At 36.0% G+C, this 14,544-nt stretch overlaps 2 protein-coding genes across 2 annotated transcripts in view; one reads left to right on the top strand and one right to left on the bottom strand.

Moving 5' to 3' along the window:
• Window positions 1-1,174: 1,174 nt before the first annotated feature.
• Window positions 1,175-2,975, top strand: LOC116303952 (high-affinity lysophosphatidic acid receptor). Its single transcript, XM_031713579.2, has one exon. It carries the CDS (start codon window positions 1,516-1,518, stop codon window positions 2,620-2,622), a length of 1,107 nt encoding a protein of 368 aa, XP_031569439.1. The 5' UTR covers window positions 1,175-1,515; the 3' UTR covers window positions 2,623-2,975.
• Window positions 2,976-4,298: 1,323 nt separating this feature from the next.
• Window positions 4,299-14,544, bottom strand: part of LOC116303951 (uncharacterized) — a 28,745-nt gene continuing 18,499 nt past the window's right edge. The window contains exons 21-30 of the mRNA XM_089032252.1: window positions 12,473-12,555; window positions 11,989-12,070; window positions 11,840-11,918; window positions 11,396-11,453; window positions 8,607-11,122; window positions 8,072-8,362; window positions 7,490-7,544; window positions 7,020-7,232; window positions 5,649-5,720; window positions 4,299-5,068 (exon numbers count right to left, since the gene is read on the bottom strand). Of these exons, the coding sequence (XP_088888378.1) occupies window positions 4,931-5,068; window positions 5,649-5,720; window positions 7,020-7,232; window positions 7,490-7,544; window positions 8,072-8,362; window positions 8,607-11,122; window positions 11,396-11,453; window positions 11,840-11,918; window positions 11,989-12,070; window positions 12,473-12,555 (3,587 nt within the window). The 3' untranslated portion in view covers window positions 4,299-4,930. The remainder of the gene's footprint in view (window positions 5,069-5,648; window positions 5,721-7,019; window positions 7,233-7,489; window positions 7,545-8,071; window positions 8,363-8,606; window positions 11,123-11,395; window positions 11,454-11,839; window positions 11,919-11,988; window positions 12,071-12,472; window positions 12,556-14,544) is intronic.

The raw sequence follows: 14,544 nt of genomic DNA, 5'->3' as shown, positions 1-14,544 counted from the left end.
GAGAGGGTGGGGATTTTTGTCAGTGGGGATCCGAGAGAAGGGAATGAAAAGTGAACAAATGAAAAATAAATAAGTGGAAGGGGGATGAAGAAATTTTCAAAATGAAAGGAAATATCATATGAAAATAAAGAAAAAATAACGATAGCAATTAAAGAAACAGAGTCAAAGGAATTTGATGATAAAAGTGTTCAAATAAATTTAAAATGAGAGAAAAAATCAATGAAATCTAAAGGAATAGAATAAAATGGAATGCAATAGAATTTAAATAAAATAAGTTAGGAATAAATAAGATAAAACAATAACAAAAAATGGAGTGAAATGGAATAAAATAGGATGAAATATAATGGGATAGGATAGGATTGAATGAGATTATAAAATGAGATAGGCCTAGGAAAGATAGGGTAAATACCTACAAAAACATTCCACATTTCCCATTACAACATGCAGGAACATGCAAGGAATATGCAAAATATTCCTAGTGTAGAGAAATATGCAAAATATTCTTAGTGTATGAATGATCATAATTTAATATACCAGTCAAAAAGTGTTTTGGAGCTCCTATATAAATAGATTTATTTGAATATCTCGACTTCAAAAAGAATTTTAAGATTTGCGAATATGTTTCTTTGGGCCAAAAGTCTAAGATTCTATTTATCTTATGAGAGAATTACAAACTTGAACCAAAATAATGCTATTATTTCAACCCCCTTTTCAAGTCTAAAATTCGGCGATTTTGAATATGAATTCAAGCTGTAATATCGAGAAAGTCGATGAGATTTTAGCGCTTTTGATCTTCAACTTTGATACCTGGATTAAATTTTCTGAAGTAACGTTAGTAGTTAAAGGCTTCAGTTCAATAACCACAGCTTTCTTTCTCGTTAGAAAATATCCCTCTTTTCGGGACCTCAGGGACATAGGATTAGCATAAATTTAAGTATGAAAAAATGGAATTTATAGCAATAATTTCACACTAATTGGTTTTCCAACCCTTTTGGAAAAAATAATATTAATTTGTTTGGGAACAACGCTAGAAAACCCGTGTGTTTTAGACAGTAAGGGTTATTATAAAGTAAAATTCATTTCAATCAATTTTGATATGAAAGCTCTAAAGTCAGTCCGAACCAGGTGCCGGTGATTGATCGCTGATTATAGCCTCACGCGCGTCATTTATATGCGGCTTTTTGCTTGTTTATATTTAACTTGGTGACGAAAGGCAGCCATCTCTAAGCCTCTATTCGTATCTCTCATTTTTAAACAGCCACTGTCAGCGCTCAAATACGACCAAAGTGGATAAGAAAAGGATTTATTGGATGGTTAGAATTCTCGCATGGGGAAATATGCCAGTGGAAAGCGCTTGGGATATGACAAAACTGGCCTGAACTTCCTCTGGGAAGTGTTCGTTAAAGAGTTAACAGAGTCTACTGACTTCGAAACAAGAAAATTGGTCGCTTCGTGGATATTTGGTACTCACTGTTAAGTGAGTTACCCAATCTTTGAGGAAAGAGGTATAAGAAAATGAAAGAAAATGAAGAGAATTCTTTCCCTGTCTCGACATCGAATGGGTCTCCGAACGCGACTACACAACCAACTTCGAATGATTTTAGTTTGGTGTTCGTGGTTTTGATGGCTGTATTTATGACAATAATGATTATAGTCAGTGTTATGGGAAACTTTGTGGTATGTTATATTGTATATCAAAAGCCAGCCATGCGATCGGCAATCAATTTATTACTAGCGACTTTAGCGATGGCCGATGTAATGACTGCAATATGTTGTATGCCATTTGCGTTGGTCACGATCATAACACAAGATTGGGTTCTGGGCAACGAGTTTTGCCATGTCAATGGAGTACTTTATTCATTTTTGATCAGCGAATCGACTTTGGTTCTCGTTACTATAAGCATCGACCGTTATCTTATTATCGTTAAAAGGAGAGATACCTTAACGCCTCAGAGAGCGAAAATTTATATTGTCGCTTCGTGGGTAGGGGCGATTCTCTTGGCGATTCCTCCAGTATTTCACTGGGGTCAATATGTGTACATACAAGGTCAACTACAGTGTTCTCTTCGCTTTCCTTACTCAAGAACAACGGGACTTTCTTACGGAATATTTTATCTTTCCTTCGCTTTTGTATTTCCGTTTCTACTCATGACATACTGCTACTTTTGTATCTTAAAAACTGTGCGAAGAAATTCCACTCGAGTTCAAAATCATCCACCGGTTCCCGGGGGAGCAACGAAAATGCACATACCCGGCCGAATGGACATCAACTACAGTTTTAAAACCCGAGCGTTCACTACTATTTTAATACTCTTTCTACTCTTCGTGGTTTGTTGTCTACCTTACACGGCGGTGCAATTTTTACTCTTATTTCGAGGCTATTCCTCCAGTTACATGACAAGCGAAGCTAGTGCAGTATTTTTATGGCTAACATACTTAAATTGTACTTTAAAGCCAGTTATATATTATCTACGTATTGGTAAATTTCGTGAGGCATGCATCGATATTATGCCCTCTTGGTGTCTACAAATACCCAAATGTTTACCAGGAAGAACGATTCGAAGGATTCGTCCTCAAGCTATCTACGAAGTGGATAGAAAAATCGCAGTCTCTTCGATATGATAGTTTAGTTAGGACTCAATTTTACGCTTCGGCGTGTCCAGTTTTTTACAATGTCGAGTTTTTTAACAATGTCGAATTACGAAAGTCTTCGCTGGTATAAAATGCCATCAAGAAAAGAAAAGAAAAGTCAATAGATATACCTTAAGGAAAAATACAGTTGAACGTCGCTAAGCGAGAACAGTTTAAAAGAAGATTTGTAATTTTGAATCTAAAATGCTCTTGGGATAAATCGAGAGATATTTTGAATACGAAGATTACATTGTTGACCCAACAGTGTCGGCTTGCCTTTGAAAAAATTATTGAAAATGTGCAAAAATTATGCCAATAAATATCAATTATGATAATATAACACCTTCATGCGTCTCACCTTTTTAGAAAAATAGCGTTTATGAATTTTATTTACTTCTCAGACTGAAAACGTCTGTATATTTATCGATTTATTTTTTGGGATATTAATGAGTTTTTCGCCTTGTTTTTTTTTTCCTTTTTTAAATTTTGAAGACTCAAAAGACTTTGAATAAGAAATGAATAAATTACTTTAATTGGGATATGGTCTAAATACGAATTTTTTCCAATAATTTGGTTTTATTTAAGTTTTCAAATTTTGGAATTGGTTTGTCAACTTCATAAGTGACTTAGGTAGAAGTTACTTATGCACCATTTATTCATTTGAATAATGTTAATGATATAATATCAGACATGAAATAAAAAACATTTTACTGAAGCTCACAAAAGGAAAAAGGAAAAAGCATATCAATTATTTAAAAAACTCAAATGTTACAAATGCTATTCAATTGTTTTGGACTTTTGAAAATGGAAAAAATTTCCATTCAAAATTACACAAATTACTTTTCATTACAAATTTAAACTGTTTTCTTTCACAGTAATTATGATTGTCATGGAACGTAAGTGTGCACTTAAGGACTAAAATTTCATTTTCAATATAGGAGTTGCTAAAAGCTTTAACCAGATGTTTTATTGTGAAGAAAACCAAAATGTGAATTTTTATTTGAGAAAAAAATTAATTAGTATTGACACACGGTTTGATGTGGGGTTTTGGTTGCTATAGCAACACGCTGCTCATCAAATGGAATTACTATGATCGCATAAGTTTGTATAATCTATTTATAATACTAATATTCTGACATACGATATTTTAAGCTCCTAGTTATTTTCCATTTTACTATTTTTCTATCATTTAGTTTCCTTCTTTCGATCAAGTTTAAATTAAAGCATTTGACTTGCAGCCATCAAATAAGCAGTTTCAAGTTTATAACTTATAATAATAATAATTTTATTTTTGAAAAAAACTTATATTAAAACTTATCTAAAAATCTAATTAACAAAAAGCTAATTTTGACCAAATTATTCACTCATTTTGTTAGATAAACCAGTTTTTCTTCTCTTCAAAGGCAATATATTGTCCCATTTTTCTTCCGAAGGTCCGTGAAATTTGAAGTTTTGCATTCTTTACTTTACCTTTGGTATTTGTCAATAGAGGGTGTCCCCCTCTACAAACATGGTGTGCGCAACACTTCAATGATACAGTAGGATTAGGGAATTTCAATTTTAGCATCAAAGACACGGCATATAAAAAACTCTTCAAATTTTTTGGGGAAAAACAACATTTATTTCCTAATGTCATTCTCTTCAACATTAACTTTTTACATCATTTATGAGATTTTACAAAATTTTACCAAATCTCTCTAATTTTAGTGACATTTTATTATCATTTTAAAATTATTTATAATATTTTCTTTTCGCTAAGAAATTTACCCTATAATATTGTTTTTTTTCTTATATAAAAATGATATAAAATTCTTGATTATGCTTATAACTACCAACATGAAGTAAAACAGAATTCGGTGAAGTTGCCTGAGAGTTTGGTCGCCCGAACTAAACTCGCCCAGAGTCATGGTGCGGTCACCAGGTGTCGAAGGCCGTTCACCACTAAAGGGTATATTGTCAAACCAAATAACATTTATTAATAAAAATAATAAAGGATGACTGAACCATGACTCCAGTCGAGTTTAGTTCGGAGACAGAGCCTTTGGGCGACTTCCCCGTAATTCAGTTAAACCCTACATGTAGCTCTATGCTACATGATGTAAAAATCAACAATTTTTAGCCTTTTGAATGGGGCAAGTTGTATGTGACTTGCAAGTGCATTACTTCCTCAGACAAGTTTCAGAGCAAATCTTAGCAACTACGATGGAGTCCTGTAATTATCTTGATATAAGTCAGACATAAACATTTCCCACTCATACAAAAGGCCACTCCTAACCAACCTTCGCTTGCAGATTACCAACTACTTTTTGCGTCTTTTCTTCAAATATTTCATAGCATCTTCTACGACTTTGGGTAAGTTTTCATTCTGCTGGGTTAACTGTTCAATTTGTCTTCGCAACTGATTTGCCTGTTCAGCTCTTTGTAACTGCTCTGCAGCCTGGAAAAGTTTTTTTAGAAAAAGTTAATATGTGTGGACATTGAGGGGGTAGAAGTTTTTCAAGCAACGCCTGGGGTAAGGATCATTTATATCCATCCATTAAAAGTCTTCAGATCTGGCAGGCAGTGAATAAATAAACAAATTATACATACTACAGTCAACTCTCATTACAGCAGACACCCTCGGGACCATCACTTCATGTCTGTAATAGTGAACGTCCGCAATAGCGAAGATCATTTCAATCATTTATTTGTCAGTATTTTTGTCAGAGATTTTTCTCCTGTCCCTAATAGCAAGGTGTCCTTAATATTGGGGTGTCCGCAAGGCAAGAGTTGACTGTAATTGATAAATATTTAATAGAATTTAACAGTGGCATTTCCACAGAGTGGGTCTTCATCGACACTTTGAATTTAGAAGTTGGTTTTTGCTGAGGGAGAAAAATCAGAGAATTGGAGAAAAACCCTCAAAATACAGGAAAGAACCAACAAATAAATATTTGGTTTCTAAACGGTGCCAAAAAATTTTTAATTAAAAACTTAGCTTCCCCACTTATAAATTATGAACGGTCTCTTATACTCACCAAGGCTTCAATGCTAGTTTGCATCTGTCTGTCCTCCTCTTCACGTATTTCTTTTCTTTTTCTTGCTTGCTCCTGAAAAAATACCATTATATTTATAACAAACCTGTTAGGAATAAATAGGAATAAATAGGAAGTAGGAGTTTTCTTCATTTAGAGGATGAATGAATGGAAGAAGAAAGTAAAGAGTGAATGGATAGATGAATGAATAAGTGGATGAGTGAATGGATAGATGAATGAATAAGTGGATGAGTGAATGGATAGATGAATGAAGAAGTGAATGAGTGAATGGATAGATAAATGAATAAGTGGATGAGTGAATGGATAGATAAATGAATAAATGGATGAGTGAATGGATAGATAAATGAATAAGTGGAATAGTGAATGGATAGACAAATGAATAAGTGGATGAGTGAATGGATAGATGAATGAATAAGTGGATGAGTGAATGGATAGATAAATGAATAAGTGGTTGAGTGAATGGATAGATAAATGAATAAGTGGATGAGTGAATGGATAGATAAATGAATAAGTGGATGAGTGAATGGATAGATAAATGAATTTAGTGGATGAGTGAATGGATAGATAAATGAATTTAGTGGATGAGTGAATGGATAGATAAATGAATAAGTGGATGAGTGAATGGATAGATGAATGAATAAGTGGATGAGTGAATGGATAGATAAATGAAGAAGTGGATGGGTGAATGGATAGATAAATGAAGAAGTGGATGAGTGAATGGATAGATAAATGAAGAAGTGGATGAGTGAATGGATAGATAAATGAATAAGTGGATGAGTGAATGGATAGATAAATGAAGAAGTGGATGAGTGAATGGATAGATAAATGACTAAGTGGATGAGTGAATGGATAGATAAATGACTAAGTGGATGAGTGAATGGATAGATAAATGAAGAAGTGGATGAGTGAATGGATAGATAAATGAATAAGTAGATGAGTGAATGGATAGATAAATGAGTAAGTGGATGAGTGAATGGATAGATAAATGAAGAAGTGGATGAGTGAATGGATAGATAAATGAAGAAGTGGATGGGTGAATGGATAGATAAATGAATTTAGTGGATGAGTGAATGGATAGATAAATGAATAAGTGGATGAGTGAATGGATAGATAAATGAAGAAGTGGATGAGTGAATATAAAATGAATGAATTAATGAATAAACATGGAATGAACAATGAATATATGAACAATGAATGATTAGATATTTTACTTGGTAAAACCAGCCTGCCAGCAGTGGCACTGGCTATCAGTTTAACGTACAAAATACATTAAATGTAGTCAATACGTTTGTGCAATGCACTGTAATTCTTTTTAGCAATAACAGATTCAACTGACACAACACCTTAATATACCTCTCTTTTCCTCTGTGCTTCTTCAGTATAATAATATGGACACCTCTTGGTTCCCTTCCGGTGTCCTATCTCACCACAGTCTGAACATTTTGGTCCATTAATGATGGTTGGACTGGCTGATCCCTTCAACCCGTCATCTGGTTTAAAGCCTGATTGTGAGGCATTACTTGTTAAAGTGTCTCTGGATGGTCTGGGGCTTGGGCTGCTTGGACACTAAATGGCCAATACAATCAATTTACATGAGAAAAAATTCAATTCCCAAGAGTAAAGAAATTATATTGTTCTAACATGGCAACGAAGGCACTTGTCAAATGTCAAACTTCATATGAGCCAAACCTAATGACATCAAAGAAGACTGCCTTGTTATCCATAGTTTCAATTAGGTTAGGCTCATGAATGTGAAGTTCAACTTTTGACCTGAGCCTAATGTAAAAATACAAAACCTCTGTGTTACATGTAAGTGTACATACTTCAGATGAACTGGGAAATACAAATCCACTGTTTGCGTTGTTCTGGTATGAAGAGCTATGAAATAAGGGATGCAGTGAGAACTGGTGATAATGAAGATTATGATGATGATGATGAAGATGATGATAATGGTGGTAGTGGTGATGGTGATCATGGATGATGATGATGATGATTATAGCGATGATAATATTGTTGAGGGTAATTATGATGACAGTTGTGATGGTGATGATGATGGTTGTGATGATGGCGATAATATGGATGATAATTATTATACTAAACACAATGATGAAGATAATGTTGGGTGTAACGATGATGACAGTTGTGATTGATGATGATGTGATGACAATGATGATAATGATGTTGGCGATTGCCATGATGACAATGATAATGAAGTCAGCAGTGAAAAACACTGGTGCAAGCTTGATAATGAGGAAAGAATAACAATGGTGAAAATGAGATCAACATCGCAACGATGGCAGAGATAACAAGAACGAAGCAGAAAATATGATAAAGATGAAAATTATGCCTTAATATTCAAAGAGAATCTAAGGAATTGCATATTATTACATCTGATTCAGTCTTACCTTGAATCCCTTGAGTACGATGAAGAACCTGGAAAAGAAAATGCCCCACCAGAAGACTCCGGCGTAGTTTGTTTACCACTTCCGCATGGAGGAGAAAAAGAACCAGGAAAAACAAGTGAGCTGCTTGACGAACTATTCCTTTCTCTTCCCCTTGAACTTGGTCTCCAATCCTTCTCTTGTGGTCTTGGTGATGAAGATGACACAGGAAACACAAGGCAGGATGCGTCAGAAGTATTCTTTGTACTGTTTCTGGTTTCTGTGTGGATGCTTGTGGAGGTGGGGCAGGATTTTCTGCAGAGCAATGTTATAAAATACTATCTTTTAGGGATAAAGTGAAGGCGACATCTCCAGAACTAAATGTCTAATTACAAGGGTTCAAGAAAGGGAAAGTTTCAGGGAAAATTTGATTTGATGCAAGCAAGACCATGGAACATGGTCTCGAGTTCAAGAAAATAGAAAGTTCAAGATACCCAGGGTCTGAGATAACAGGAATCCATTATATCTAATGTTTAATAGTTTTTCTTTTGGACCATACCTGGCTGTTTTTCTACCTGCTTGAGAATCGTCAAACCTGTTTTTAATGGTCCCATCATGTCCACGTTTTTCAGCCTTCCTCCTCGGAGTACTGCTATCAGTAGTACCTAATGGTCGCACAACAGCAAGTAAACTTTCCTTTCCTCTAGCTATTGCCTCCGCTTTCTGCCTGAAGGCCAGTCCTGGTGGCATGTTTTTGGGAGCTTTTCCAGTCTTAGTTTCCCTGAACCTCTTTTGCTGCTCTTCACGATAAGAAGAAATTTGTTCCCTTGTATTTACCCTTTGGAGTTTGCTTGATGTTGATGAGGATGTCGAGGAAGATGGTCTGTCGCTGGTGTTACTATGGTTACCTTGTTGATTTAACTCTTTTTGAAGCTGTAGTGCTGTTTCAAAGTCCGAAGTACTATCCACTTCAATATCGTCCTGGCTATCAACAAGAATGGTATCATCAGCGAAGCAACTTGATTGGTTTGTATCATGACTCTCTCTAGACCTTCCACCCTCCTTATCAAACTGTTCTTGCAACTTCTGTGCTATGTGTTCATCTGTGTATTCATCTTGGCTGTCAATAAGTATTGCATCATCAAAACTCATCGATAAACTATTGTTCTTACTGCAAATGCCATTTTTATTGGTTTCAATATGGCTTGTCTCTTTGTCAAATCCTTCTTGCAGCTTCTGTGCTGTGGTCTTATCTTCCTCCATTTCTTGGCTGTCCACGAGTATTGCATCTTCAGTAGGTAGTGTGCTATTATTGTGGAGATTGTAGTTTTTATCTCCTTTAGAGTTGCTTGCAGCATTGCCAAACCTTTCTCTGAACCTTTTAACAATGTCATTATCATCATCACTATCATCACTGTCATCTTTCAAATAATGGCTAGAACTGTTTTTATCTTCTTTAGAATTTCTTGCAGCATTACCAAACCTTTTTTTGAACTTTCCACCAATATCGTCATCACCATCGTCATCATCTTTCATGTCCTGACTTTCCACAAGAACAGCTTCATCATCACTATCATCTTTTCTTAAGCCATTGATACTGCTTTCTGACAATTTCTTCTGATACAAAGAAGAATTAGAACTTGAACTTTTTAAGTCTATATTGCTGTATTTCCCACCACTATTTTGATAAGAAAACTTAGACGATAAAGAGGGAGAACTGTCATTCCTTTTACTTGAAAATTCTACACCATCATCGTGCGTTCCTGAATTAGCAAAATCAGGGACCTCTAAATCATAGTAACAATCTTCATGTTCCATATCTTGGCTGTTAAGCGTTGGATCTGTTCGAGAAATTTCTTGCATATTTTGTTGAAATTCCTTTTTACTTAGTTCCATAACTTTTTTAAGCTGGATATCGTCATCACTGAAATTGTTTGGAGATGGAGAATTATTTCTTGAAGTATCACCAACTTCTCCTTGCTGTAAATTTAATTTTCCATTGTGTGTGTCTAGTCTTTTTTGTTCGGCATCTCTTTTACTAAGTTCAATGACCCTCCGCAGTTCTTCGTCATCATCATAACGATGATACGTAACAGTGTTATTTTCCCTACTTGTAAATAATGCATCTGATCCTGAACAATTTCCCATTAAATTTCCCATCTCTTTCCCATGCATTTTATTTTGTGTCCTATCTTTCTTACTCAGTTCAATAACCTTTAGTAGATCATCCTCTTCATTATTTCCCTCACTGTTATTCCTATAGGTAGAAGCAGAATTCTTACTGGGAACTGAGTTAGAAATCCTGTCCTGTCCAATTTCTTCGAACCCTTTTATGTTCTTATGCTCCATCTCTTTTTTACTCAACTCTATTGCTATTCTTAATTCTTCTTCTTCGTCATACACGCTTCTCAGTAAAGCTTTTCTTTCTTCTTCCTCTTTTTCATGCTGTATGTGACTTTCTTCCATTATCTCGTGAAGTTTATTATCTTCTGAATCATGTTTTGACTTGCGCATGCCTTCTTTATCCTCATCGTTGGAGTGACTTTTTAGGCTGTCGTAGAATTTAAACTGCAGTATATTCTCTAGATCATTCTCTTCTTCCTCAGTTTCTTGTTTCACTGTTACTGTGCTTGTGGAGACCTTCTGAACAGGTTCTTTTGGAACTTCTCTTGTGTTGCTTTTGTTGTCGTTTTTGTCAACATGATTATTGGTGTCTGGTTGTTTTGTTGGCTTGTGTTCCTGGTTGAATAGTGGCTGTATGTTTGGTTTACGAGTTGGTTTTCGTGTGCCATCACCACCATTACCACCACTGCTGCCCCAGCCACCACTACTGCTACTGTTGCCCCTAACACCACTACCACCACCAGTGCTGCTGTTGCCACCCAAACCGCCACTGCTCCCACTACCACCACTATCGCCACCACTACTTCCACCACCACTACCACCAGCACCACCACCAGCACCTCCACCACCATCATCATTCATACCATTATCAACATCATCTACCCCATTATCATGACCAAAGTAATCAACATTCTCATTGTTATGTGGATCCACAAGACTTTGCTGTAAGGCCTAGAAAAAGAAAACAACTCAAATCAGCATAAGAATGAAACAATGATAGCATAATATCTTAAGACATCGGAATCAACCCTCTGTGTTTTATGATATAAAATAAATGAAATAAAATAAAATAAAATAAAATAAAATGAAAAGAAGTGAAAAGAAATGAAATAAAATAAATGAAATGAAATAAAATAAATGTAATGAAATAAAATAAAATTAATAAAATAATAATTTTTTTTCAAAACCCAGTAGAATGGGGTTTGTTTTTTTTTAGCTTTTCACCTGGTTTAACATAAATTCCTCTTCTTGTGAATCATTTGCAAACAACATATCTTCATCCCTACAGCATGAAAGGGAAACAAATAAATATAAATCAATAAAGTGACAGGAATTTGAGAAAAATATATTTCATTTTGAAGCTGAAAGTTAACTAAGTATTAACAAAATAAAACACATTTAGTTCCTTAAAAGCTTTAGAAAAGAGTTAGTGAGTGGGGGGATGAGTGGGGGGGGGGGGGGGGGGAGGAAGGTGGGTAGGGAGCAGAAGGAAGGGAGGGAGAGATGGATCAATGGAAAGAAGGAAGGAAGGCAGGCAGGTAAGAAGCAGAAGGAAGAAAGGAAGGGAAAGATGGACTAAGGAAAAGAAGAAGGGAGGAAGGAAAAGAAGAAGGGAGGAAGGAAAAGAAGAAGGGAGAAAGGAGAAGAAGTGAATAGAAAGAGCCTTACCTGTTTGCTGCGTGTGTGACTGGCTGATCATTGGGCCTATTTGCATCATAACCTGCTTCTTGATCACACTTAACTACAGCTTAATTTACAAAAAAGAAAGGTCATCAATACATGTAGGGATAACTAGAATTAACTCTCTTATTACTAACTTCCATTTGCTCCAAATCTTGATAGGAATTCTTGGGTTTCTTCATCGGTCTCTGTACGAAAAATTCTGACTCCTTTAAATACCTGAAATAGTCAAAGGTATACCTGGTATTTAGGCTCACTTTACATGTAATTGACCAACACCCCTCACACTATTGACCCTCATCCTACCCATCAGTGACCATCACCCTACCTACCACTGATTATCACCCTACCCACCACTGATCATCACCTTACCCACCACTGATCATCACCCTACCCACCACTGACCATCACCTTCTCCACCACTGATCATCACCCTACCCACCACTGATCACCACCCTACCCATCACTGATCATCACCCTACCTACCACTGATCATCACCCCACCCATCACTGATCACCACCCTACCCACCACCGATCACCCTACCTACCACTGATCATCACCCCACCCACCAATGATAATCACCCAACCCACCACTGATAATCACCCTACCCATGCCTACCTCTAAATACAGTACATAGTACTGAAAGACGTTGACAGAGATAAGCTGGTCTGTGTAGTCTTCAAGATGAATTTGAACACATTCTTGAATAAATGAAAGTACATCAAAGCAAAATAATCAGATAATGTTGATTTTAGGTATGATGACTATAAATGCCGAGTAAAAAGGTCCATTTCACAAAGAACCCGCCTCTCACTAAGGCAAGTCTTCTTGGTTCTTTCCTGTACTTCAAGAGTTTTGCTACAGATTTTCTCCCTACACTTAAGTCAACTTCTGAATTAATTTGGATTTAGATTTTAGTGAATCATCATCATCCTTCTCGTCATCATCATTGCCATCATCATCACCATGCTCATCATTACCATCATCATCATCATCATGCTCATAATCCTCATCATTACCATCATCATCATCATCATTGCCATCATCATCATCATTGCCATCATCATCATCATGCTCATCATCCTCATCATTACCATCATCATCATCATTGCCATCATCATCACAATGCTCATCATCATCATCATTGCCATCATCATCACAATGCTCATCATCCTCATCATTGCCATCATCATCATCATTGCCATCATCATCATCATTACCATCATCATCATCATGATCATCATCATCATCATTACCATCATCATCATCATTGCCATCATCATCATCATTGCCATCATCATCATCATGCTCATCATCCTCATCATTATCATCATCATCATCATTTTCATCATCATCATCATTACCATCACCATCATCATCACCATCACCATCATCATTACCATTGCCATCATCATTATCATCGCTATCATCATTACAATCACCATCATCATTACCATCGCCATCATCATTACCATCACCATCATCATTGCCATCATCATCATCATGCTCATCATCCTCATCATTACCATCATCATCATCATTACCATCATCCTCATCATTACCATCATCATCACCATTGCCATCATCATCATCATGCTCATCATCCTCATCATTACCATCATCATCACCATTGCCATCATCATCATCATTGCCATCATCATCACCATTGCCATCATCATCATCATTACCATCATCATCATCATTACCATCATCATCATCATTACCATCATCATCATTACCATCATCATCATCATTGCCATCATCATCATCATTGCAATCATCCTCATCATTGCCATCATCATCATCATGCTCATCATCCTCATCATTACCATCATCATCAACGTTTCCCAAAATCAATGATATCATGTCTTGAACCTTATAGGACATTGTACGACTCGTTATTCGATTGACACCAAGTTAGTGATAGTTAGAAAGGTATCATTTTATCGATAGTTGCTTTAATTTTCGTTCAAAGTCACTTGAGATCGTCAAATTCCGACTATTTGTTCCTCGTAGTTTTGTTTATGTTCCCTTTGCTTATTCAGAACTGAATACATTAGGTGTCTAGAGGACCAAGTATTATTTGTTGAGTGCAAATCGGAACATAGATAGTTGTTAATTGGAACAAAATGTTCTCTTTAGTTGAACACAGGAACAGCAAGGTTCCTTTAAGCTGAAAATTGTTCCTATTCAATGTATTATCGGAACGAGTGGTCCTCATTTGTGTTCCTTTGAACATTGATTGTTCCATTTTGCATGCAAGGGAACACCTGTTCCCTTGTTGAAGAGTTCCTTTTTTCAAAAGTGTTCCTATTTGACAACAACAGGAACAAACGTTCCTATCGTTGACATCTCAATTAGGAACACAATGTTGACTGTTCTTGGTACATTGACAAAAAGACAATGTAACGAACAGTACAGGACGAGTTCAAACATGCTCATGCATGACTGTACGTGTCTGGGCAAGTCTCAAACAATGCAGAACAAGTTTAAATATGTCCAGGCATGTATAGACATGACTGCGCATGTCTGGGCAAGTCTTTAACAATACAGGTCAAGTTTAAATATGTCCAGGCATGTATAGACATGACTGCGCATGTCTGGGCAAGTCTTTAACAATACAGGTCAAGTTTAAACATGTCCAGGCATGTATAGACATGACTGCGCATGTCTGGGCAAGTCTTTAACAA

Source organism: Actinia tenebrosa, unplaced genomic scaffold, assembly GCF_029948245.1.
Source record: "Actinia tenebrosa isolate PJP-AT-01 unplaced genomic scaffold, QUT_ActTen_1.0 PGA_scaffold1__47_contigs__length_23844297, whole genome shotgun sequence".
NCBI lineage: Eukaryota > Metazoa > Cnidaria > Anthozoa > Actiniaria > Actiniidae > Actinia > Actinia tenebrosa.
This window is presented reverse-complemented; position numbering and strand designations above follow the sequence as displayed.